The sequence below is a fragment of the Trachurus japonicus genome, chromosome 3 (genome assembly GCF_045865225.1).
Source record: "Trachurus japonicus isolate A0001 chromosome 3, Traja_1.0".
NCBI lineage: Eukaryota > Metazoa > Chordata > Actinopteri > Carangiformes > Carangidae > Trachurus > Trachurus japonicus.
In genome coordinates, this window is record NC_140909.1 from 8,199,636 (window position 1) to 8,227,626 (window position 27,991).

Genomic DNA, 27,991 nt, shown 5'->3' on the forward strand with positions numbered 1-27,991 from the left:
AAAACACGGCTTCTGTTACATGCATTTTTATTATGAAATAACTCTAACCCTATGTTATTAACTTCACAAGAGGAAAAATAGAATGAGAAATTAAACTGCAGCTCAGAATCAAGACGATTCATTTTTTGCAGGCATTCTTCTATTTGAGATCATGTTCTGTCTGCTTTTAGTAATAATAATAGCTGCCCTGGGAAATACAATCAAGTAGGAGCCCAATCAGTGTTTTAAAGTAGCTACAGTACATAATGTATGTAAGAAGCAGAGCAGCCACAGGAAATGTTTTAGTTACCGCCTGAATGTGAGTGTTTGAATCATCTAAACTGATCTGAACTAACCAATAACAACACATCTATATACAATCAAGTAAAATTTCACTGCAGTGAAGCAGAATCGACAACTTTAAAATTATGTTTTATCTAATTAATTACATTAAAAATATTTACAAAAGTAATTTGGACGGGAAGGGATCGAAACTGTGAAAACTGTATGTGAAGACAAAGTGGCTTGATTTATTTATTTTTTTACAATGTGGCTTTACATGCGCTTGGCCACTCGTTTGATCTGTTGAGTTGTTTTATAGAAAAGAGATTTAGATTTCTGAGGTTCGATGAGGGTGAGATTTCCTTCTGAGACGCTCCTCACAACTCTCCGAGGCTTGTTCTCCAAACCTGGGTACAGACAACAAACAAGGCTCAGAAACAAGAATGAACACAACTGACACCAACATACCATGTTTTTTATATATGTATGTGTATCTATATCTAAATATATAGTGGCATCATCAATTTTGCACTCTTAAAGGGACAACGAGGAGTTTCTCCATCGGCAGAACGAAAAATTCCGCGACAATAGAAAAGTCTCATATTAATGTGGATGAATCTACACTACCCACACTTGTTAATGGGCCCATTTTCGATAAATATATCGTTTTGTCTCTATCGTTATTTTGTTATTATTAGTGGAGCCGACCAGCGTTTCCTTACTTTCGGTTTCGCGGCGAGTTATGAGAATAAGGCCGCCGAATCGACGTTTATGGTTGGAACTACGACGGTATGTGAACCTCTTTGAACCTCTGACTTTAATTCTTGATGAATGAAAACATGAGTCCGTCTTGCGCCGGTCAAAGAATTTCACGGTGCGCGCAGAGGCTCATAAATGTAGTGTGAAACCACTTTGCTTTTCCAAAACTCCTCGTTGTCCCTTTAATTGCTCTGTACATCTAATTTAAAGACAGATAACTTTCCCATTTATGCCCAACATTCAAAAATCCATAACCACCAGGTGAAAAACATGTTTTTAATGTTACAAATGTATTAAAATGACGTATTTACAAAAGCATTCAGACCTTTTATTCAGTACTGTGTAGATGCCCCCTCCAGCAGCTCTGAGCCTCCTGGGGTTTGTCTACGTGCCTTACACACCTGGATGTGGAGGATCCAGTGAACTGTCATCTTCAGGTCTCTCCACAGCTGCTCTAAGGGACTTGTCTTGAGGACACTGCAGTGTTGTCTTGGTTGTATGCTTTGGGTCACTGTCCTACTCAGAGGTGAATCGCTGTGTACACTCAGGAGCAGGTTTTTCAAAGACCTCTCTTTATGTGTCTCCACTCTCTGTCCCTGTGCTCGATGCTGCTGCTGCCGCCACCACCACCACCATGTTTACCCACAGGGACGGTGTAGGCCAAGCCATCAGCGGCGTGTGGTGGGCTTGTTGTTCTGGACAAGGGGTTTAACTTCGTTTCATCAGGTCAGAAAATCTAAGGACCTAGCCTGGTGGAGCGTTGTAGAGACGGTTGTTCTCACTGAAGGTCCTCCCACCACCACAGAGGACGTCTGGTAGGGTCATGGCTCTACGCACATTGATTTTTCAAGGAGCACTTGTGTCCCAAAGTTGAAAGAACTTTAAAAGGCACAATGAAAATGTATAATAACGTTTTTCCCCTTCAATAAAAGGGTTACACAAAGAGTCAAAAATCATTACATTTATTTCATCCGAATACCAAAGTACTCAAAGTGTTTTTTTGCCTTTTTTGATGCCATTAATTGATAGTGTGGTCAAGAGAGACAGGAAATAGGGAGGCAGAGAGCAGGAGAATGACATGCAGCAAAGAGTTGGGATTCGATACGGGGCCGGCTGCAGCGAGGAGTATAGCCTCGTCATATGCATATGAGCTAAACGACACGCTGTACTCAAAGTTTTTTGAATAAAATTATTTCCTTTGCATTAGTTTTGAGAGCACCACTTGGTGACCTCACTGAACATCAACCTTTTTACCAGGTTATTGACTTTTTCTGGACGGAAAAACCCAGGTGAAGTCTCGGTGGTTCAAAATTCCTACCACTTTACATTTAGAGGAGACAGCGCTCCTGTGAACATTCGCATGGTTAGAGGTAAATTTACACGTGTGAGCTATGTCTCAGGACTAAATCTTATCACTGAGGTCAGAAGACAGAGAGCGCCTCAGACTTCATGACTTGGTTTGTGACCTGGATTAAGTGTGAATTGTGGGACCTTATGGACACAGGTGTACGATTTCTACACTATCAATTCAGTCTGAACTCACATCTCAGAGAGCACAATATAGAGAGTCTGAGTACTTCTGTAAATAACACATACCAGTTTTGGTAAATTTTCTAAAACATGTTTTCATTTTCTGGATTTTCTGGATTACTGTGTGTGAAACTGCAGTTTCATCCATTCACATCCCATTTGTGCAATACAGACATCATAACATTTTGGGAGGATTTCACCACTTTCCTTTAAGATAGTTCGAAAAAATTTTGGGTAAAAAAATATATTTCTTTATTTCTCAATCATTTACAAAATAAAATCACGACTCACACAGTAGAGCAGGTGCAATTTGTAGTTGTCAAAAGGCAAATAAAAAGTCCAGTGTATGCGTGTGCCATTGATTCTGTGGCATCAGTCATAATGACTGTATTTATTATTTAGTCTTTTAGTGTGTGGATTTCTTCTTCAGCAGATTGTTTTTGTTGTCTCCACACTTACCAGCGAACCGATGCACCCTGAGCGGTTTCTGGGTCGCTGACGGGTCTTTCTTTACACGTTTTGGTGCAGAGAGATCCTGTGTTAACTCTTCTCTGATGTTTCTACAGTGAAAAAGAAAAACAAACAAACAGAAAGAATGATCAAACATGAAATGATATAAAAGTTCCTCATAATCTGTAACTAATTTCTTCCTAATAACATAGAAAATGGTTATAAATGTCTTCACTTGGTCATAAATATGTGGAAGCAGAGTGTATAATCCACTACTGGTATAGTGACGGAGAGTGTATAATCCACTACTGGTATAGTGACGGAGATGAGTAACGAACGAACATAAAGAGAGAAAAAAAGGGCAGTGGCACATTACCGGTTAAATTTACGCTTTCCTTGTGCAGCAGATGTCATGTCCATGTAAGTCGGGTGGGCTCGTCTCACCTCTTGTAAAGATGGGATCTGTTGCCTGCAGAGTAAAGGCTCATGTTACCATGACATCTCCACCGTTAAGGCATCACATCGGAATGAGCAAATTTTCCCTTTGTGTGTGTGTGTGTGCACACACACACTTGATGATCTCAGATCTAAATTATACAGGCATATAATTGTAGATATGTGACAAGCACCAAAGCCAAGTTGGAGATTGACCATGTGACCGGGGGAAACCAACCATCTGCTGCTGCCATCAACAAACACAATGTGGGTTGTTAAGAAAAGTCTACCTGAGGAGACCAACCTGCTGGAGGTGTTGGATTAGCCATGTGTAATTAACATTTCTCATTTATTATTTAACCAGGTCTCTACATTTGTTTTATTGAAGTACATGAACTACAGTTTAAGTCTCGTCTTCTCTCTCTGTCTGTATCTCTTGTGTCCTTGTCTGCTACACTTTGTATGAACCCTGCCCAGGGAACTGCCACTCATCCACATTGCAGCTCCAAAAATGTATTTTCCACAGGTGCCTGGGTAAAACTGGTGCACCAAGCTCCTTGATTCTCTTATTCTAAATTTCCCTTCATCTACACCGTTAACACCGTCTACAATGGCCTATGTATCGGTCTAAATATTTACAAAAGGTAGTGCTTTTCCTTGCTATCTAAATGCAACACTTTTCCTTTGAGATTTGGCTTGTCTGTTGCAGACCAACTTAGTTACTAGGTGCTAAGTGGCTAAGTGCTTCCACAAAGTCTGGATTAGCCTTGAGCTTTAGTGTTTGACGAAAAGCCAACAACACTTAGTGTTTGTAGCACAGATGTTTTCAAGCAACTTGATCTGGCTTTGTTGCAATTTCATTAATTTTGATGTTGGTTATTTACACATTTGTCAAACAAATCAGATGATACTCCCTCAACGTGACAATGAATGTTGAGGCTCCTCTGCTGGGAGGAGTTTTCTAACTCAAATCCTCTTTGCTGCCGTAGCATCGAGATGTGTCCTATTTTGTTGGCAACTTCCAGCTGAAGACACCAAGGGGCGGCTCAGCTGACTTAAGCCTCTTGGCCCCAATGTTCCAGTCTGGAAACATGCCGCTGGTGAGAATACGCATACTATTTGTGCTCTAGTCTCTGTCTTGTTTTGAATAGCGTTTGGGGGATTTGCCACTATTGAATGGTCTGGTCGACATCCAGACTGAACGTCTCTCACGCAACTGCTTTGAAACTTTCTGTGTGTAGCATGATGATGCATTGATGAAAGGCATATTTGTTGAATATTTGGTTGAATTGGTATCTAACCTTTTTGTAGGTATCTGGTTCCTCTCAGTTGCCTTGGGAGGTTGGAGTGATTGGCCGTGACCCAAGAAGTCCGTGGACTTTGATTCTCGACAGGGACTTCCGGTGCTTATTGTGATGGTGGCATTCGTTGCAGTTAAATCGTCATTGTCCGGAACCTCAAAGGTCATGTTGGGATCCATGGCACTGGAGGAGCTCTGAACAGTTTTTTGAGCAGGTTCTGGTGTGCACTGGAGCGGGAACATGCCCTCCTCAAACACTTGGGTCCTGGCGACGGTCGGCGGGCTTTGCGGCGCCAGTGATGCAGCTAGATTTCTCCTGATGGGCATTCTGGGAAGTGGTTCCTGTGTTGTACGTGCGTTGTTCGTTCCACCTGAAAATCCAACCCATCAGTAATGGTTAATACAAAGCAGCAGTAAAATTAACTCAACCTAATGCCAATTTCCTCAATCAGCCTCTTACTGTGAGTGATGGGTTCCAACATGAGTATAAAATTTGTCAAAAACTTTGGTCACTTTACATGAGAGATTTCTGTATTTGTGTCTCCTACACCGTCAGCCAAGGCTGATAATAATACACCCACACAATGGTGTTGAAGTAGACTGAATATTTGACTTTTGAAAATCCTGATGAAACTTTATCGCTAATTTAATCGTGGATTTTTAATTTTGTAGAGCAATTCCCAAGATTAAAAATATATTAGGGGCTCGAAGAAGGAAAAATATTTGAATATACGACACCTCGGTGCCTCTATCTGCAAACATATTTGTTTTAATCAGTTCAAATATCCTGTGTGTTGTGTGTTTGCTGGTCAAAATCTTACAAGACACACAGTGTGACTTGGTGTAAAATGTTTGCTAACTGAATGAACATCAACTCTGCCACTGACTTTGGTTCAATACAAAGGACGCTGCTATCTTTAGGTTACAACAATTTGCAGTGTCATCCATCATGTGGTTCGCAGGTAGAGGACCCTCATACACGTGTTCCTGGTCTCCTCTCTTAGCGACTTGTCCGTTTTTTTTATTTTGTTGTCTTTAAGTTGACTTTTGGTTCACTGGACAGTTAAAAAGGTTGCCGGATTATTTCAGCTGATGTTGCTTTCCTTACCCTACTGCGAGACCCCTGCTGGGTTGTGACACTTTTGGTTGAGGGAACTGGGGTGACACTAACATCTGGTTTGGCCCACAAAAATATTTCATCCATGCAGCGGTCTCTACTGTTTTGATATGTTAAAGCTAGCAGGGCTTGTGTGGTTTTGTTGTTGAAAAAGGGACCAACAGAGTGATGGGTCTGTTGGTCAATAAACAATCTGGTTTAGATGACTGTGGAAGTCATTTCCCTGGTACACACTGTATCTTACTAGTGGTCCAATATAAACTAATACTAGCTAATGCTAGCAGACAATTACAAATAATATAATGAATCCAAAAAGGATACAGATTGGTTAAACCTGCATTAAGTACAGGATTAATATTAATTTGATTAATTTTGTCTTTAAATGGGAACTATACAAGTCTGGTCGCTTTTTTGCTGTTTTGCCAACCATCCTCCCTTCCCCCGCCAGGTGTATTTATTATCAACAAAGCCAGCGAGAAGGCAATCTGTGGAGTGGCGGATAACGTTTTATATCATATACGTTTTTTACGATGTGTATATTTGGGTATTTTATCAGTCGTAAACAAGGGATTACGGATTAGCGGGCATGATTGTGGCGTGGTGCTGTCGAGACGAGATCTGGGACACCGGGTCGGAGGTACTCATCATGCAAGGTTGTTTTTTTTAGCCAAGAGAAGCTAGGTGGAAGGCAGAGAGCCTCCATTCTCTTCGTAACAAGTCATTTAACCATCACAATGACTCTGAAGCGGTTTAATTAAGGTAAAAAATCTTGCATAGTTCTTCTTTAATCCTTAATTGACATTGAATATTGATATTAATTTCATTTTTAAGACAGTTGTACATTCAAGTGAACACAGATATGTACTTGCATTTGGATTAATGTTGAATATATGAAACAAAATATCTAAATATGCTCTGTTTAGCCTGAATGATAATGAATCCCTTTGGTTCTCTCAACACTAATTTTAAAAACAGAAACATAAATTCCAAGTTATGTATGTGTAATGATATATTTACCTTGCATTTTCTACTTTAATTAAAAAGTATGACAGCAACAGAAACTTGCACAGCAGAACAGAACGAGGCTGAATCATAGTGTCTGCATCACATTAAAAACTCCATTACACTTGTGGCATTTCCTGCACAGGTGTGGTGGGGGTTATTGAGAGGGCTGAGAAGGAAAAGTGCCAGCGCATAAAGGAAGCAAGAACACCAACTACAAAGGTGAACGACTGATTTAAACATTACCCTAAATATCAGAATGCAATATTTAGAAAATGTGAGTCAGACTTCAGACAGCACATCGAGTGAGGAGACGGTGATAAATAGCCTTTTTCTGTGGCAGAGGAGTTGTCCCCAGCAATAAATGGCAGCAGAGTTCCTTCAATCACATATTTTTGGCTTGTAGGGGATTAATACATGCATGAGTTGCTATTTCTGGTGGAGGCTGCACTGAATTAGGGTCGCCTGGTTGCTGCTGCCTGTTTTTTATAGTGCGCCTTTTCTGGTTGGTGGAGCAGGGGAGTTTACGTCTGTTGACGTTTTTTCCTGCCCTGCTGTGGATCTGCATTTTCATGAATGAAGCTCAGGAGGGATTGGGAGGGTTAGATGCTAGACACAGAGAAAAAACATTTGAGGATAGGAGGGAAAGAAAAGTAGAATGGAGGAAAAAGCCGGACAAACAGACGTTTGAAGCAAAAAAAGGCACAGCAAAAAAAAATAATAAAAAAAAAAATCCAGGGAGGAAAAAATAGAGAAGAGAGAGGTGCGCGGTGGAGGATCGAATGGGATATAAAAAGAACAGCATAGAGGGGGCAGAGGGAGAAAGCTGAATGAAAAATCGTGAAGCTATTTATAGATGCATGTGTGGAAATGTTATAAGCAACGCCGAGTTGTGGAATGGAGGAATGCTGCTACAAAGAGATCACTTTTGTGCAATTTGCAATTATTAAGCAGCCCACGAAGAGTTAATGCACTTTCAAAACCCCAACCCTTTCTAAAACCAATGAAATTTGATTGGCTTTTCAAGCTGCAGGGTGGAGCTATTTCTCATAACATGCTGCAGTGACTACCATTAAGAGCTGAGGAAGCAGTAAGGGACTGACAAACAGCAACAGAACAAGATCAGAGCACTTCGTCTGAATGCTACGTAAAAGACCTTATTTATTAAAACATCTGTTATATCAGCTCAATATTATCTGGAATGGGGATGAGTCGTGCAGCACAACAACATGCACAGAGCACTAACCAACACTGGTAGCTCTCTGGCAGAAATTAAGATGGACAGGGTGGTTTTAAATGAAGCAGGTGTGAGTCAGTGGATGCATAACTGAAGAAGATGCACAGAGTTATGATTTTATTAGAGAGATCTAACTGTGGCTGCGTGATTCCACTAATGGGAAACCAGTGATGAGACAGTTATTTAAAGGCTGAATAAATCATACTCTGATCACCTCTATGTGCATGCTTGGAAAACATATTATTTGACAAAGTGCTGCTGCATGAACACGCTACGACAATTAAACACACTGCATTTTTATGTGTATCTATTATTAAAATAACATTTACATTCATCTGTTTGTGTCAGGCACATACAACACATATACATCTGTCCACTAATGCTGAAGGTGCAGTGTTTCTATATGTATTTAAAATCCTTTAATTGTGGGATTGTGGGTAAGAATATGTAAATAATTCCCTTGATTTTTTAAAATGTTTATAGCAGGGATCAATATATGTTATCGATTATAACTTTACAAATACCAAACGCTGCATTACACTCGAAGAAGGCAGGGTTTGGCCATGTACACAGTCTTAGTGAGAATGTGATCAGGTGTGTTATTGGCAGAGAAAAGCACAGCTACGGCTGAATAACAATTAATGAGCGAATGGAAAAAAAAACAAAAAACAATAAAACTCGTAGGATATAACGATGGGTCAGATAGAACACCCATGCAGAAAGAAGGGCTTTTCATAGTCAGAAAAAACTAAACTTTCAAAACTAAATGTTCTTTATTGGGAGTTCACCTACTGTAACATATTGCTGGGAAATTCAATAGCAGTAGTGACAAACTCCCCGGTGCGTTCATATTTAATTTCCATTCAAGGAGCTCTGGTCATCTGGAAGAAGTATTTTCTACAAAAGTCAAATTTCCCACAATACGTTTCAATGAAATGTAGACCACCTGCAGTAAATATCATTACAGCCAATTTGAACTGCAATATTTCAAAAAGGTTTTTGTGTTACATTTCCCAAAAGGCTCCTCGTGTAGCGTTTTCCCCTCTATAAAACTGGTTGCTGGTCTTCGCGTCATTTTATTATTCAAGTTTTGGCCGGGATAGAATGTCAGCAGGACAACTATAAATCTAATTATATTACATGTCTGATTTTTATTGTGTTTTTTACTACCCTGAACAAGTTCGATTCAGCCAAACTGCAACAAACATGTTCAGCAAATAAAGAGAGAGCAACATGGCAAAAGTGAAAATCTAGGCATATAAAGAACAATCTCAATTTAATATGGAACATTAAAAACAAATTTATGATCTGTTTGTTCTGCTGCAGTAAAACATAGCATTGTCTCTTGGAGTGGGTTTGCGTAAGTGTGATGGATTGAGTGAAAAGGTGACAGGAGAGAGCAAAAAGGTGAATAACTGAGGGGTGGGAGGGATTACCACGTATGCAGAGGTTTTAGATTAATGACTACAGTATGTCAGCAAGACAGGGGGGAGAGGAGAACAGATTTACCTTTTGGTGATGGAACAGCTTTGCACAGTGATGCTCTCTTCGCGTGCCCCTCTGCACCTGTGAATTAAAAAATTATAAAGGGATTCAAGGAGCAACATCAGCACATCGCCATGAAACAACAACACAGGAGACTTGAAAACCTTCAGCGCCTCTTGTTATGTGGTTTTCTTTCAGTGAAAATGTTACAATTATCACAAAAAATGAGCTTCCTTCTTTGCTTTTTGGAAAAATTGTAAAAGCCGTTCAACAGCAGTCACTTAAACTTTTAATAAAAACATTGCTTACCTGACTATAAATGTGAAAAAACTACTGAGGTTAAACATTTTTCAACACTTAAAAATGAGATATGATTAAAGTTGTTTTCATTGTGCAGACTGTGGAGATCAGCTAAACAAATTCGGTTTAAGAAAAAGTCAATCTGTTTTTTGTAAAATGTTGAATAAAATAAAATCTCAAGCCAAAGCAAAAGCATGATGCAACATGGCAGAAATGTAAGGTCAGAAGAAACGGTTACATTCATGATGAATTCCCTGAGCACTGAGTCAACCTGGGGTGTTTTGGGTCCCATCAACATCTTGCAATCTTTTAAACTTTGACCCACAGGGGGCCCGACGATAATGTCTCCATTCTGGAGTCAGCTATTTCTTTATCCTGACAAAGAATTTAATCTAAACTCGACAAAAAAACACTTTTGAAGAAGTATAAATTGAGATATTATTTGAAACGAACCATCTGCAGGAGAGAGTCACAGCTGCAGAGTTTACAGCCTGACAAATGATAGACACCATCATGGTAATTGAGAATTGTCAGCCAACTTTGGTTCATGCTCCACTGTCTGTCGTGGCTTATATGTCATGAGGGACCGGAGCTGCTAGGTCAAGCAGAGATGACAGTTAAAAATGAACTGTGCAATCTCACGGGTCCCACGCTACACACCAGAACTGGACTGATGCCAAATACACTGGGCCTTATTAAATTACCTGGCTAATAAATTTCAAACTATGAAACAATTGATCATACATGCAGGTGAGACCAATCCCAGCTGACAATGGGCACCGGGGTGCACCGTGGACATGTTGCACGTCTAAGAGTAAATATATTTACAGATAAAAAACACTAAATAATCACATCAAGTTAGTTTAGTTTAAGAAACACCAGCTAGCTCTCAGCTAGATTCTGCATATCAGGGGGATGACTGACCGGGGGAGGGGGGAGATTGTTGCAAAGCATTAATTTATATGTAATTAAACAAGGGCATCCTGCTTCCTCATAAACCGATACTTTTTCTTTGTTTGATCCCAACAATACAAGATGACGAAGCATACGTGAGTTAAGTTTTCATTCATGTATATTCTTATGTGGTCAGATTTTCCTGCGTTCAACAAGCAGACTGACATTTTTAGGTGTCTTAAGGTTGCAAGGGACTACATTTTCATACTGAAACACTGAGAGAAAATTACAAAAACAACTTTAAATTTGAAGAAAAACATTCATTTGCTATAGCCTCTCAAACATGACCAAATCATTGCTTTTAAATTATTGTAATTAACACTTCTAGTTTTAGACAGTTGGTCAAAACAGACAAACAGACAACTTTAAGACACCCACTTTTTTTCCTTTTTTTTTTTTTACCCTTTCTGATAAATCAAAAAACTCCTCGATGAGTCAAATAGCTGAATAGTGAATAGTGTTTAATTAACAGAAACAGAACAACAAACAGGATTATAAGAGGACAATAACTTACTGCAGGGGCTATTCTGATGGTATAGCAAATGTGAGAAAGACAGGACAGGTGCCAAGTCGCCGTGGAGCCCAATGTTTCCCGTCTCATTTGTCTTCTGTGATTCTACTCCACTCCCTTCACCTTTCTGCAGCTGCCCCACCTCCTCCTGGTCGGCCCAGACCACACCTCTCTCCCTCAACACCAGGTGCTCGAGCTCGTGGTTCTCCATCTCATCCGGCGCTGTGACCAGGCCGACTCCACGCAACGAAGAGTAGTGCCGGCTGTACGCTGGCAGCAAGATGTTTACCATTCTGAAACGTTAACAGAGAAATTATAGAGCGAGGTGAAGTGCAAGTGGGTGTTACAGTACTTTACTTTATTAGATGTGAATTAATTGTAGGGATTGTGAACCTACTTCTGCATACGCTTGTTCTCCTGATCCTGCAGTGTCGTGAGCTTCACCATCTGACTGATGTGTTGTTGGAGATCGTTCACCTGCAGCTTCAGCCTGTGGTTGTATAGGTCCTTTACTAACACCTGAACAAACGGGAGAAAGCAAGGTCAGCAAGCAGACGTGACAAAGTGTTAAAATGATCAGCATATTGAATCAGCAAGCACACTGGTGGGCAGAATTAAAAAAGAAACAAAAAAAAAAAAGGTGGCTAAGGGTCAGGATAGTAGAGATAAGATTCAAAGTTCTGTTTTCATCACTGTTTCATCAGACAAGCAGTCTGCTCAGGGTAAGGGAGGGGAGAGAAGAGAAAAAACACACACACACACACACACTCTGACGTAAAGAAACTATGAAACAACAGCAGAGAGAACATTTGACCGGTGGGTGCGTCATAGTTCTGGGTCAGTTCCTGGAAGAAAGGATAAAGAAGAAAAAAATAACATGGACATGGTTTTAGGTAACTGGCTGCTGTGTGAGGGATGAGTAAAGGGTATTGATTTATTCTCTTCAGTGATCCACGAGTGAGCTGGAGAAATAAAATGAGCACGGTTCTAATTACTGGGAGAACAGATGGGAAGAAAACAAAGACAGTCACGACACCAGTGGAGGCACAGCCTACCTTCCAAAACAAACAAACAAACAAAGTAAAAAATAAAATAAATAACAACTAAAAACAATTACAAGCAATGACTTGTGAAGGATGTAACACACAATGTAAAGTTTTTTTTTCCTCCACATTAAAATCATCCAGTTTACCAACCATTTGCCTCTACCTGAAAATAATGTATCTGCTCCATTAACACTGTATTAATGTGAGTGTAAACATGGATATAATAATTTAATTTAGGTAACAACTGAATTTACAATAGACTTTGATATAAATTAGCTCCTAATGTGTGATTTTGTGTGTCTAGTTCTGTTATATTGCTGTTTCTGAGTCTCACTTATTTTGATTTTTGATCTATTTTATAATTTTATCTATGTAAAGTGTCTTTGAGCACCTGTAAAAGCGCTTAATTAATAAATAAAATGTATTGTTACTGTTAAAATGAATACATGTAGTTGTCAAAGCTGAAGTCGAAAAGTCAATTTTTCTATATACTTGTTTTTTGTCACAACAGACACCAAACATCTCTGTCAATTACGTACTGATTTAAGCTGATGGATGTGAAAGGGCCATTAAGTTCGACTCACCTCTGAAGCGTGGTCGTTTGACTTCAGCAGCTTGATCTCGTTCTCGACGCGATGAAGCAAACCGTCGTTGTCCAAGAAACGCGTCCCTGCATCCTTGAGACGTTTACAGATGTGCTGCTGCTGAGTGCGTAAGCTGGCAATCTTCCGCTCATGCTTACAAGTCGCCTGTTGAAAGGAAGAACAACAAAGGGTCATTTAGATGATACTGTGAATCAGCTATTGTCTGTGCTAGTATGTGTGTATGTGATCTAAATAACAATAACTACGGATGCAACACACAATATGACAAGCAACCTAGCAATACATATTCATTTACAGTCTTTATTGTTGTCTGTTGAGCAGTCATTGCCGGGGTGGTGAGTTCAAAACAGTTTATTCTAAGGGTGAGGAGTTCAAATTGACATTTTAAAGGGCTGATTATTTCCCACGACTCCCAGTAAAATGTCTTTGATATTCAAGTTTGATTCTGATTCAAGAGCGGGATGTTCTGCAAAGTTCGGTGCCAAATTCACTTTTTTTTTTTTATATATACTTTCAAAATTGCAGTGGCACTAACACTCAAACAGCAGAGAACAGCCAGAGAACTGGGGAGCAGTGACCCTGTCCTTTAGTGGCGTAAATGAGAGGCTAAGACAACTATGGAGAACCGGGAGGTGAAACGATGACTCAGCAGCTGTTTTTCTGCAGGGATGGTGGAATCTGTGGATAGCAGTGCAAGCATCAGCTACCTTCTCAGTCTTTTCTTTGGCACAGAAATATTGGATCTGCAGGTTGTCCTCCTCGCTGTAGCGCTGGCGCAGCTCATTCTCCTTCAATTGTCTCTCCAGATCCAGCTGTTCTCTCCTGATTTCGGCCCGACTCGAGAAGATTAGCTGCAGAGCTTCTGATACCCTAGAGGGAGAGAGAGTGATGTTCAGAAGTTACAAGACTTGCTTTTAAAAAAAAAGGCCACATTATGAAATTTGAACTTAACAGAGGGAAATTAATGTCAAACTTTCCAAGTGATATGAATGGTAAAAAGAGAAGAAAAGGAAAGGGTTAGGGCACTTCTTTTGCCATTTTACCCAAACTAAAAGAATAATCTGCAACAAATGTGGTCAAAACTGCCACAAAACAACTTTATTTATGTACATGTATTTGTAATTCTTATGGTTAAAACACTATTCTTGCTGGGGAGTCGTTTGGCTCCCCATGTGTTGAGGCCCCGGTTCGAATCCCGCATCGAGCGGCCCTTTCCTGCATGTCATTCCCCCTCTCTCTGCCTCCCCCCATTTCCTGTCTCTCTCTCTCTCTACTGTGCTGTCCATTAAAAAGCCTCCAAAAAATATACTTAAAACACTATTCTTACAGTGAGACAGTAATTTGACACTGGTCATTTCTGGGGCCTTGTACTGTATTATACTAAAAGGTTTTTTTTTTTGTAATGTGCACTATGATTCGCATACATGAGGGGGACAGAATATTAGAAACACCTCTTAGTATAATGCAATCCAATAACACATCACCATCACCACAGGGATTCAAGCCAGATGTGATTAGAAGTCCCTGTTCCACATGTAAGGAGCAAATTTAATTTATTGCTGTGCCAAGAGCTCTTAGGACCCACTTATTCAAGTTCAAGTATTTAACACATCCTAAAAAGATCATGAGTATTTAATAGTTTTTATCAACACATTTAAACCAAAATGAATTAATGATGCTTTTAGGGTCAAGTCAATTATCATAGCAGGATGTTAATATAATCTAGAGCACGACACTTTTCCTGTTGCAAATGAGCTATAAAGATATTCTTAGCTATATGATGTATACATGTATTCCTGGAGCAGAGTTGAGGTGATATCCAGATTGAATGCAAGTGGCTGTCAAGTTGAGTTAAAGCAGGAGGAGAGAGAGGAGAGGCATGCAGGTAAATAAGACTGGAGAGCTGTCGCTGAGATGTGACTGCACTCTTCAATGTAACTCCAGTGACGTAGGAGACGTCGTGGCCTTGCTAGACTGCTGAATTTTTAATAGTGTGAGAAGCGTGCAGCCTCTATTCAGAGCCTCTCACTGTGCGAGTTGTGAATTCTGATGCCAGTGAATGAAATGTCTGGGAGTGAGACTCATTCAGCTTTTCTGTGTCCCCCGCCCCCAACCCAAATACCCCAACAGATGCCACTGTATGCCTTAGAGACGACTAGATGGGATGTGATTTATCTGATTTATATGAAACAAATAAATGTGCATTCATCATTTGAATTCAGATAAAGGCACTACGCTGCTGTCATTATACATCCAAATGTCCATTTAAATAAATCATATAGGAAGGATAATATTGATTACACCGGTTTTATCAAACATTAGTATACCATTATACAGAGATACATGGCATATATTTGTGTTACCAAAAATGAAAATGGGGATGCTCTAACTTTAATTGGCATTTTTTTCCCCCAATAACAGAACTGTCAACATCAGCGGCTTTCCTGCCTAATCCTTAGGCCTCAAAGCACATCTGGTTTTTAATCCCGGAAGTAAAACAGCCCTTGATTAGATAGCTAGATTGAAAAACAGCAGTACTCAGCCCAAAGTAATGGTTTGTGCAACACGCAGCCAAATAAAATGTATCCATAGACTAGGACTGGATGAATTAATAGATTTCCAGGAAACAGGTGTAAAGTATTATAAAGATATAGGAATGAAAATAATTTGTATGGTTGGTGTCTATTATATGTGGGTCTGTGTGTGTTTTTCAGATTATATGTAATGTAAATGTATGTATTTATATTAGATATCTCATTTGTGAAGTGAAATGGACATTAATGGTGCAATATAAATATAACTATAGGAATATTGTAATGTAAAAACATATAAAAACAACAAGTGATGACATCGAGACAGACTGGTAGCTGGTTATCCACTACTAGCTAACCAGCTGTCTGCAGATATCAGCCTGATGTGTCATGAATGAGTGGGCAGATTTTAAGTTTCTGTCTGGCTGCAAAGTGATAATTAAAGTGGTGTTGTTGTACTTAGTTGAAGCATCTGATACTGAATAGTACATAGTGAATGTTTAGCTGTATGAAATCCACAGAATGAAGATGCCTTTGTTAGTGTTTCAGGTATTTTCATGCAGTTGTATGCCTTGAAAATATCTACAATGTGCACCTTGACACAAATTTTTAAAAGCATTTCATTCAACATTGGTATTTATCTGATGCAACAGAATCATCAAGTACTGAATCAAATTAATTCTGGACTTTCGAAATCGAAATCAAATGAGGAGATCAACAGATATGAGATGATATGTGATTCTAAATTAAACAAGAATACTGCTTTCTTGACCTTAGATTGGTCAGTCCATGAATTTCAATGAATGACTGACACACTATATTACTGCTTCCCATAAGCAGCTGCTCTCCGCTGTGCTCAGTTATGAGGTTTTTTCTTTTTTGATTGACTGGACCAGTTATACCTGCAGGTGCAGCATGAGGTCCTCACTAAAGGTGCACGGTTTTCCAGGAAGTAACCGTTTTCTAGGAGGTTCAAATACCCATTTCATGGAAAAGCATTTCATGGGAGTAACACAAACAAGTTGTTAAAGCAGATAACAGCGGCACGGCCGTTTCGGCTAATGCTGTGTTCAAGGCAGGCTTTTGAAACCGTAAGTTACAGCTTCAAGTCACAACTACGACTTGGTAGCGTTCCAGGCAAGGGGGCAGTTGTCGGTCTGAGGAGTGAAGCTCACTTCCGCGTTCAAAAAACTGCAATCCCCTCGGCTGTCGCTGGGGGCTGGCTCCAGAAGGGAGCAACTCCAATTGAGCCCCATGTTAAAATAGCCGATTTTACAGCTTAAAAAAACATATTTACAGCCTGGTACATTTCATTTTTTTGGTCTCAACCGATAGTTTCTACCCCCGCACACACTCTGAGGGGGGTGAATTTTTTTAAAACTCTACCGTTTTACTGTTATTAGGTTTAAAGTTCTGGCCAATTAGGGCGCAGAACCGTTGAGTGACAGGTCCGGAGACCACTGCTTCGAGGCCAGTGGGCGGGCCCTCGGCCGGCCAACGGCCGCACCGCTCCAAATATGGCAAGTAGAATCCAACATGGCGCGGCTCAAACCCCCGTAGTAGAGGCACAAAACAGACTCCCCCAAACCAATGGGTGACGTCACGGACGCTACGTCCATTCTTTTTACAGTCTATGGTTCCAGGTAACCCGTAGCTCGTGTTTTTACCGTCCTGTTGTCTGTGAAAGTTCCCTATAACGGCCACTCGTAACTTCCGACCCGTGAACTCGTACCAGATCGAACTGGTATGACTTCACAGGAAGGAAAAACACAAAGTACGAGTTTCCTTGAACGCACCATGAGTTAGCAGCCCCCGCCCTTGTCAGGCATCAATTGGTCCTCGTGCTACGTCACCACATTCACGCGCATCCCTTGGCTGCACACACAGCCCTTCATGCCGTTCTCTCCCCTCATTGGATAACACTTGTATCCCACAAGGAAAATTTTCTCCTCGGGTTACAGCAGAGCAGAGTGACGGAGAGACTCGTGTTTAGGCTGAAATACTTCATGTAAGTGATTGCTGACGGAAAATAGGACTATTTAGGACTTATATTAACAAAAACATTCCACTGATATCTGCTTTAACAAAGTATAAAATATCAGATAAACTAGAGATGCTGCGACCGGATCTCCGCGGGGCATGGGAACCGATCGAGGTTTTTCTTTTCTTTCTTTTTTTTTGCAGTTTAGCAGCATTTGCACTTTGCCTCCCGTGGACTCTGGGAGGTCGTCAGCTGTCAAAAACTCCACTAATTTCTCTGCATTGTTGGTGTGCACGCGTGGCAGCACAAACAAATAAATAAACAACAGCCAGCATTTACTAACTAATGATATCCACACTGACAGCGGCACCAATCAAAGCACACAGAACTGCTTTGGGTTAAAAAAACAACAACAAAATAACAAAGGTGCTTTGCTTCTATTTTAGCAGCATTTTTCTGGTGCACCAGACCTTGGAAGTGCTACTCCTGGTTGTAAACTCTGTTTGAACTTTTGTCTATGTGAATGGTGAAGACAGACTGTCCAAGACCAAGAGTACTCAAAAAAGTCTGGCCACAACCGTTTGTCACTGCCTTTGAGCGCTTCATATTTATTATGAGAAATATTGTACAGCACCTTGGCAAAAATGACGGACATAATTCTAAGACCTCAGAGCTGCGCCACTGCTTTTCACAGTTGTGCAGGCTTCACCACACAGTACACGGAGCAGCACCAGTGACGTCTGCACTCTGCAGCCAAATGTTAAAGGGATAGTTCAACATTTTGGCAAATTGGCCCATTGCCATAATCCTTATAGTCATAGCAGTAGGTTCGTTACCTTTAATTGTTAGTGCAAACTGTTTTTAGAACGGCGGAGCAGAGCCGCGAGCTGCTCAGAGCTACGCTACGGAGGCTAATGGGATTTCTTAGTTTCCCTCATCAAACTAATCAAATACACAATCCAACAACTCCAAAACGCTCTAGTGGACAAGTTGTGACCTGCACATTCACCACACTATGAGATAATAACAGAACGTTACGAGACAGAGTTGTTTTAGAGGTAAATTCATGCAAAACCGCTGATGCACATTCCCGTAAGAAGCAGTTGTTTGGCAAGCAGTCTCTGTATTTGCCTCTAAAACAACAACGTTGTGTTATTATCTCATAGCGTGGTGAATGTGCAGGTCACAACTTGTCCACCAGAGCGTTTTGGAGTTGTTGGATTGTGTATTTGATGAGTTTCATGAGGGAAACCAAGAAATCCCATTAGCCTCCGTAATGTTGCTCTGAACAGCTCACGGCTCTCCTCCGCCGTTCTAAAAATAGCTTGCACCGACAATTAAAGGTAACGAACCTACTCCTAAAACTATAAGGATTATGGCAATGGGCCAATTTGCCAACATGTTTAACTATCCCTTTAAGAGCAATGTCTACGACATCTAATGGCCAAGCCAGATGCTGCTGAAACTGAACAAAGCCAAAATCTTTTTGGGTTTTCTTTGAGAGTGAGATGCGAACTGAGCATCCAATTGACAGGTGGATTTGTATGTAATAGGAACCTTAGACCGGTGTGAACTCTGGGTACCGACAGAAGCAATGAGTTCACTGCTAGGGAGCCAAAATGAGTTTTCTGTACAGGGTGCTCAAGCCCTTTGGGGACACTGTGAGGGATTCAAACATCCAGAAAGACACCGGAGCAGAGCTGGAGCCAGTTGAGGAGGTTGGGGTGTCTGATTAGGATTCGACATGGACGCCTCCCCGTGGAGGCATTTCAGGCACGTCCAGCTGGGAAGCGACCCAGAGGCCGACCCGGAGCACACTGGAGGGATTATATAACCCATTTGGCCTACGACTGCCTTGGGAACCCCCAGGAAGAGATGGAGAAAGTTGGCAGCTACTTTGATTAGTCTGCCACAACTATGACCCGGGACAAGTGTCAGAAAATTGACTAATCAAATGATGATGCGGTCATCATAACACTATATAACTGTATGAGGAAAATAGATACAATCTATGTGTACAGTACAGTGTGTCAATAAGTGCACAACCAATGTCTACAAAAACAGGCATGTTTGTCTCACACACCTCTGATCTACTCTGCATAATATAATCTGTGAATTAAATTCATAGACTACTCAAAATAATCTAAAAGTGATGCTTGCTCTGCTCGGCTCACTGAGAATCAACACCCCGGGCTCCGGCTCCACGTAGTTTTCAACAGTTTTTAATTAAATGATTTGGCCTGCGCTGGTTGGTTCACAAGAGCTCTCTCTCTCTCGAACATGCCACGGAAAAGTCCTGGCTGTCACCGTCAGGATATAAACTCACTTGTGCTGCCTTCTTAATGTGGAAATGGGCAATTATTAAGCGATATGCTTGCTAGAGCTGAGCTGATGTAGCAAAATAAAGCTGATAAAGGTTTAATGCTAAGCTGGAAAATTTAGCAATAAATAAATAGATAAAGACCCATGATTTTTTTCTTTTGTTTTGGAAGATTATTCTTGATTCTACAACCTAAACCAGCATGTCTAATTGCACCTTACACTGCTTGATCCACTTCATTATAAATTACAATACAGTACCAGAACCAGTTGTAAAACCACAGGTTCTGTGAATGTATTCTCATTGTGTAACACTGTACGCTGGCCACGTGCACCGTCTGCCTGCAATCAGTGCCTGTATTTCAATTATAACTAAAAGAATCCACGACACCTAAAGAGGCAACTACTGTTCTCTCTCGGGTTACAGTCTGAGTTACACTCATGAGCACGCTTACCTTTTGATGTCTGCTTGGTTCTGGGAAGAGTTCATGTTAGTGGTCCCAGGCACTTTGTTCCTCTCCTCATGTTGCTTCAGTTTTTGCTTCAACTGCAGAATCTTTAGAAATATAACAGAACATTGAAATACGTGTCATAAAAATTAATTTGAAGTATTTTCTCATGTTTTTTTTTGGAAACTTGGATGCATGGTGGTGTTGGTCGTTTCACGTTACCTCTTGCCGTTGCTTCTCACATATCACTGCATACTGGCCAATGTGACTGTCCAGGCTTACAACATTACTCTTCAGCTGATAGGCAAGAGGAGAGAGGAAAAGAACATGATTTAAATGGAATCACAGCATTGATATCCAAATTTATAATTATAAAACAATATGAAAAAAACAAAAAACAAAGAAAAAAGAATACTAACCGAGGACTTTATCTCCTTGGCCCTGTTGGCGTATTTAAGCGTGTTGTGGGTGTCATCAAATGACTTGGATGAGGGGCTAACGTTGGCAATCATAACTGTCCTGCAGTTGCCACCCAAGGAGTCCTTAAGTATCCGTGTCAGCTTGCTGTCCCTGTACGGTATGTGAGCCTTCTTACTCTGGAACAAATAAGATCACTTTGGGTATTTGGGTTCATTTAAAGTGTACACACAGACAAGCAGCACGGAAAGTAGGAAAAACTCTTGGGGATTTCATTAACGCATAAAAATACATCAAATAAGGAAAGGAAATGAAAAAATACAGATTCTGGAAATCCACTACTTGTGTTGAACATGACACAAATCAAAATTTAAAGATATAAAAAAAACTTTCTGTGATGTGCAGAGGAGCACACATGTCAGGTGTGCCTTAATACGCACTCTCCATCTGGTCAAGCTCCACTGGAGAAGCTTAGTCACATTACACTGTTTGATGGGGACCAATAAACCTAAAGGGGAACAACATTCAATATGGAGTGATCGTCTTAGATTTAAAACAGGGATCATCCATCCACAGGACGACACTCGAGTCCTTCTGCAGCTGGTTTTCGATAACAGCTCAGTCTGTAATGATGGCATTAAGTAAACTACAGCTGCTTAGACAAGTCACAATCTCATGAGTGTTGCGATTGCAGAAAGTCAAATTAAAGTTAAGCAACAAAGGAGTGTAAAGTGATCCGTTTTGGGGTTTGCAGCTGTATATCTGCACTGCGCCCTGGAAAAACCCCTTAGCCAACATCTAGATTCAATACCCAAGTTGTTATAGCTCATGTCTGGTCCAGGGAGTTTCAGGATAGTTGTGCCAATTTGGAAACGCTCCTATATGACAAAGAACAGGCGTTCAAACATACATTCTTTCAGCGAAGTCTGTTCCTTAAAGTAAACGCTAAATTCTTGCTAATTCAAATGTTCATTTAAACTCCATTTGTTAGTAGAGTTAATGTTCTGCAGGTGCACATATATAATAATGTAACCATTTCTAACAGTGATTCACAATCAGAGCTCTCATGGTCCAACCATCCATTACCAACTCCGCTTTGCCACACCAAAGGCTGAAATACCGAGATAATCAACACACATCTGCAGCGCCTATGGGAAAACCAATGCATTACCCTGTCACCCATCGACATACCAATGTAAGGATTTTACTGTGAGGCAGGTACAGGCTTAGTCAATACAGTTAACGACCTCTAACTGTGACAGAAAGCTTGATTCTTCTCAACATTGCTGCAAGCGACTTGACCATGTCTGAAAATGTTGACATGACAACCACACAAGAACTCAGCTTTTCTTCTTTTCTTATTATTCAATGAGATTAGAAATATCAAATGTATCCGCTTTTTACAACATTTTCAGATAGCCCCATTTTTGTCAGTGGGAAACACTGGCTTCATGTGGATGGAGGACCAACATGGAGGGAACGGATGTGTCATAAAATGTATCTGCATTAGCTTGGACATCGCCTAAGGCAAACAACTTACAACAAAAACCTCTGTGCAGCATAGCATGAAGATGACATACTGAACAGCCCAAACAGAAGTAGCAGGCATTCTTCTCACTCAAACGAAAGGCATGTCAGCCCAGACACAAGTGGGGACATTCTTTCCTGTAAACAATGGCCACAACATGAATTCCTTGTCTGCCAACAGTGAACACTGGAGCACCAATAACCATGGGGACAGGGTGGAGAAGGAGTGGGGATTAGTGGTGGGCGTTGTAGCTTGAGCAGATTAAACTCCTCTAGAGTCCACAACTGCAACACTCAACAAGAATGGTGAACAGGGTACAGCAGTAAATGGACAGCGTCCATGAAAAACACAGTTTTAACCCAAGAATGAAGTAACCTGTTGAAGAGGGATCCCCTTTCAACATGGCTGTGCTACGTTTGCACAGCACTTCCTAAATGCATGTGGCCTGCTTGCGCCTCATCCCCTGAGACTCGAGTGTAAAATGAGAAGACTGCTTGACAGGTTAATGTATGCAACTGGAATGAAATAATACCCAAATACTCAGTTGACTCTCCACTTCCAAGGCTCCGTTTTTTGTAGACATGCAGTCACCTTTATACACTTATAACCATAATGATCTACATTTTAAAGCTTCTATGATTTTGATAATTATAATGACATATTCAACATATTTTTATCATCAAACCAGGGTTCCTACACATTTGAAATTTCCAAATTCCATACTTTTTCCAGACCCTAATCTCCAGACTTCTCAGTAAAAAATTCAAATAATTTGTGATATTTAAGTAAATAGATAATATTAAAAAAAAGCATGCAATTTATCTTGTCTTCATTCTGAATGTGTATGCCATTATGCAACCAAATAATTTCCAGGTGATTGTAGCTAAGTACAATAGCACATACAAAATAGTTAACCCAAATAACTTCAGATAAAACCAAACCAAGATAAGATTAAAAAAATAGATGTCTATTTCCATGCAATAGTTTCCATTTTCCATACTTTTCCAAACCTGGAAATGTATAAAATCAAATTCCATACTTTTCATACTTACGTAGGAACCCTGTCAAACTAAACTGATGTTCAGTGGCTTATACCCAAGACATAAAGTAGCAAGGTAACATACTATAAATATGTATTAGATATTGTTTTTAACATAATTTCAAACTTATTTTAGGCAGTGAATTGCAGATTAGTGTGTTTCATTTCTTACAAAGCTAACTGAAACGCTTTGTTCACTTTCTTGCCTGACAGTGACAGTGTGCAGCTGTCTTTGCTTACCAGGGGGCGTCTTCTGTGCATTCAAAATTCAAGATTGTGAGCGTTACAACAAGTACACAACACTGTCTGAATGTTAACTCTTTTTGTTAACAGATTCCTGATTTGAATTTCCAGTTGTCACCGACACATGTGAGAGATTGCTCCCAGCAAGCACTGTTAAATATTTAAAAGGGAGACCACATTTTCCAGTTCCTATTTTCTTGTGATTTTTTTTTTCTTTTTTTTAGAGAATCTAATCTAAAACTTGGGCACAATGGTCTTGCAAATGTGAGCAATGTTTTCAATAACAGCTGGACGTGTAAAAAGCTGATACTGACCACTTGACCAGAACAATCATCAGACCCAATGCCAACATTACATGAACATGTGTTGGTTGATTTGAGCGTTGTAACCTATTTTATTTCCATTATCTTGTACAATAAAGCTTTTCAGGAACAAGGAAAATAATAAATGTGTTGCTTGTGCAAAGAGTCCACAAGAACCGCATCCACATTCTTCTCAGTTTTGAACACTGGTGAGTTTATTGAAAGAAACAGTAAAATATCTAGGGTAATATAAACCCACTCACCTTTGGGTCAGCAAGAGCATTGATTACATTTCCTAAGGCGAGGAGAGAGCGATTGATGTTAGCACCTTCCCGCAATCGTGCCCCTTTTGCGTTGGTGGCGCTCGCTCGCTCTGAGCCTGCCAGATCAATCAGGCTCATTTTGGCAAGACAGGCATTAGGGTTGAGGTTGGCGGTTTTGTCCTGTTGTTTCAAATATATCTGGATGGAAAAAAAACATTATAATAATTAGTATATTTTAAACCACATCCTTGAAACTGCATAGTTGTTCTGCTTTGCTATTGTGTGTGTTCTCTATCTAATTATTGCCTATTTAGGTTGTGACATCATGTTACTAAATGTCCTTTGGCATTTCAATGAGACTGGATGGAAATACCTGAAATACAGCGTGGGACCGGGAAGAGGTGGCGTTCATATCAGTGGGGTGCTGCGTTCTGTTTCGATTGCCAGAATCCAAAGCCTCAAGAATGTACTCTGCAGATGTGGGCTGTACAGGAATAAAAAAAGAGAAATAAATGACATAGATGGAGTGTGAGCCAATAAAAGGACTACCACAGAGCACCTGAACACAAAAACAGCAAAACAGTGGGAGGGGACAACATTTTGTCGATTATTCAGAAAACAACCAACACTGTCTTACATACAACATTTGCTGATGACACCACAAAGTTTAAAAACACCCACACAACCTTCATTTATTAAAGTTGCAAGAGAAAATTGTTTTCCTGAATCGTATCTCCTCCACACATTTTTTTTTTTCTGGGAACAGCTAAGCACAGACAGCGCATTTTTAAATATAAGTGTTTGCAGGGGAGCACATTTCTTGGCATTTATTCTTGTACAACCTCTACAGACTTGGAAAATATGATTTTCTAATTAAAAAGCATTACATTATGTATTACAAAAACCAACTGAGGGAAATCCAAATTAACTGAGGGTAATAAACTGACTTTGGATTGACACCAGACCAGTATTTAACCTCTATGATGCTAGGGAGCAAGTGTATGATACATTTCTTTTATAATGTATTCTTACCAACCTTATGTAATGTGAGGCCCTGAATAACCACTCCTTTCGAACTGTCCTCTCGCACTGCCAGAGGGCCTACATTAGCCACCAAGTCTCTGATCTGTTCATTGTAAACCTATAAACAAATAAAATAGTAAAGCGTTAACAGAGGCAATTCCATTAAAACCATGCAAAACAATCAGTCAAGACAAAAAATATGTTCAGGTTAAGGCTCTGTACGGGACACGAGTCAGCACTGAAATCTTTGAAAGATATTAAAGCAATGTGTAACTGCTGCAGTGCCTCTAGGCTAAAGCAGTGTGGTTTAATTTGGAAAGAATATTACAACTAATATGGATGAGAAAACAAACAGAAGCAACAATCTTAAAGTCAAACGCTCACCTCAAGATATGAGAATGCGACATCAAACTCCTTCTCCTCCTTGGCATCATCCATGCGTTTGAACAGCTCTGTCATGGTACGATACATGACCCCAGGGTCATTTGGAGAACCTAACATGGTGTGTGTTTTGCCTGCTCCGGTAGCACCATAGGCAAACACTGTAATCAAAAAAAAATTCAATGAAAGACGCGTGAACACCATCTCTATTGATTATTACTGTCTTAAAGGGATAGTTCAACATTTTGGCAAATTGGCCCATTGCCATAATCCCTATAGTTTCAGGAGTAGGTTTGTTACCTTTAATTGTCGGTGCAAGCTATTTTTACAACGGCGGGGCAGAGCCGTGAGCTGCTCAGCTAATGGGATTTCCCTCATCAAACTCATCAAATACACAATCCAACAACTCCAAAACGCTCTCGTGGACAAGCTGTGATCTACACATTCACCACGTTATGAGATAATAACAGAACGTTACAAGACAGAGTTGTTTTCAAGGTAAATTCATGCAAAACCGTTGGTGCGCGTTCCCGTCGGGTCAGTTTTCGGCAAGCAGTCTCTGCATTAGCCTCGAAAACAATCCATTATCTCATAGCGTGGTGAATGTGCAGGTCACAACTTGTCCACCAGAGCGAGTCTGAGAGTACCGTAATTTCCGGACTATTGAGCGCACCTGAATATAAGCCGCACCACCTAAATTTTAAAAGAAAATAGATTAGGCCGCACTTGAATATAAGCCGCAGGTTTTCATGTTGTAACATGAGATATTTACACAGAAAGACAGTACATGGAAGATTTGTGGAACTATGCAAGTTCGCTCGCTTTTCCGCTGTTTTGGTTACGCTCCTCTCGCCCATGTGCATTTGTTGACAATGAAGTCGGTGAAAAATCAATAAATGGACACGGTGGATAACGTTACATAACATACACGATGTTACGGAGCGCGTTTGTGTCGCGGTGTGCAGAGACGAGAGCTGGAACACCAGGGCTGCGGCCAGGTAGGCTACTGTTGCAAGGTTGGTTTTCAGCCGTGAGACGCCAGGTGAAGGCAGAGAGCCTCCGTTGTCACTCGCAACAAGTCAGTTGTTAACGATCACAATTACTCTGGAGCTTTTTAATTAAGGTAAAAATTTAGCATAGCCACGGTTAGTTCCTCTTTAAGACATGCTTTCTTTCAAACTGTGCCTGAAAATCGGCAGTACGGCACCAACAGGACAGTAACAAGCCTGGTTAGAAAATAAAACACTGCACCAAAACTCAAAACTAGTGTCTTCTTCGGCGCATAATCTTTCCCCACGTGTCTGTCTCACTTTTGCGCTTCCTGCTAGAGCGCCCCCCGGAGGCCGTTAGCCAGTAAAAATCTATAAATTAGCCGCATCGTTGTATAGGCCGCAGGGTTCAAAGCGTGTGAAAAAAGTAGCGGCTTATAGTCCGGAATTTACGGTAATTGGATTGTGTATTTGATGATTTTGATGAAGGAAACCAAGAAATCCCATGAGCCTCCGAGCGTAGCACTGAGCAGATCGCGGCTCTGCTCCGCCGTTCTAAAAATAGCTTGCACCGACAATTAAAGGTAACAAACCTTCTCCTAAAACTATAGGGATTAGGCAATGGGCCAATTTGCCAAAATGTTGAACTATCCCTTTAACACCACCTAAATGACCACTGTGTCCTTTAACTCTGGTGATGCATTGGCAATTCATCTGTCATATATGATGGAAGCACCATGGGTTCATATCCCATGTGACTCAGCAACTTTTCGTTGCGGATGTTTATATGAGCAATAAAGAGTGATCACGGTTGAGTTACGTAGCAATATCCGTAGCATCATCAGTACAACCACAAACACAGCTGGAGTGTGAGCAATAACCATATCACAGTTGTTGCTGGAACCACCACAGGCAGAGTCAGGCAGAGTCACTGCAGTTGTTGTCATTGGAAAGGTGAAATTAACAATTTATGCAGAAAGTAAAGTGTCACATCATCTCTCCTTTCTCTCATATGTGCAGTCTAGAGCATCTCCCAAAGCTTTTCCAATGGCAAAAATATAGCAAGGGAAAGCAAAACTTAATATGAGGTAAAGCAAACATTATTGCATGCAACACACTTTTTTTTTGGCAACATAGTGCCAACGTATCTAGAGGGACTGCTCAAGGAAGTGGCTCACTTTACCTGTGCAGTTAAATCCGTTCATCACACCATCCAACACTCCTTTAGTGGTGTTCTCAAAGATGTCAGCTTGAGTAGAGTCCTCATTGAAGACTTGGTCAAAAACAAACTTGAGGTCTTTGTTGGCCCTCTTGTTTATGTTTCTGTTTCGTATTCTTTGTGCCCCAAAACATGCCACGTCCTCTTCTTTGGGGTCAAATATGAGCATGTGGTTATCAACAACCTGGACCACATTTCGAAAGTTTTCACGCTTCTCGTTGTCGCTGGTCGGCCTCACCCGAACAACTACTTTCACGTGGCTGCACACACTACTTTCCATCGTGGTCACTCTTTCATCACCTGGAGCGTTGCTGC

At 40.6% G+C, this 27,991-nt stretch overlaps 1 protein-coding gene across 2 annotated transcripts; it reads right to left on the minus strand.

Annotated features, from left to right (window-relative positions):
* kif18a (kinesin family member 18A) lies at positions 1–27,983 on the minus strand. 2 transcript variants are annotated; one of them, XM_085759069.1, is made up of 17 exons: positions 27,641–27,983; positions 25,472–25,629; positions 25,101–25,205; positions 24,438–24,548; positions 24,065–24,262; positions 20,692–20,868; positions 20,495–20,569; positions 20,279–20,379; positions 13,700–13,862; positions 12,972–13,136; positions 11,739–11,860; positions 11,345–11,634; positions 9,601–9,657; positions 4,737–5,106; positions 3,377–3,469; positions 3,010–3,110; positions 1–668 (listed from the first exon to the last, which is right to left on the minus strand). In XM_085759069.1, exons 1-17 carry the CDS (start codon positions 27,954–27,956, stop codon positions 535–537), a joined length of 2,736 nt encoding a protein of 911 aa, XP_085615195.1. In that variant the 5' UTR covers positions 27,957–27,983; the 3' UTR covers positions 1–534. The 2 variants fall into 2 exon arrangements, with proteins under 2 accessions (XP_085615195.1, XP_085615204.1); XM_085759078.1 differs by having other exon boundaries at positions 449–668; positions 3,010–3,107.
* Between the last annotated feature and the right edge of the window lie 8 nt (positions 27,984–27,991).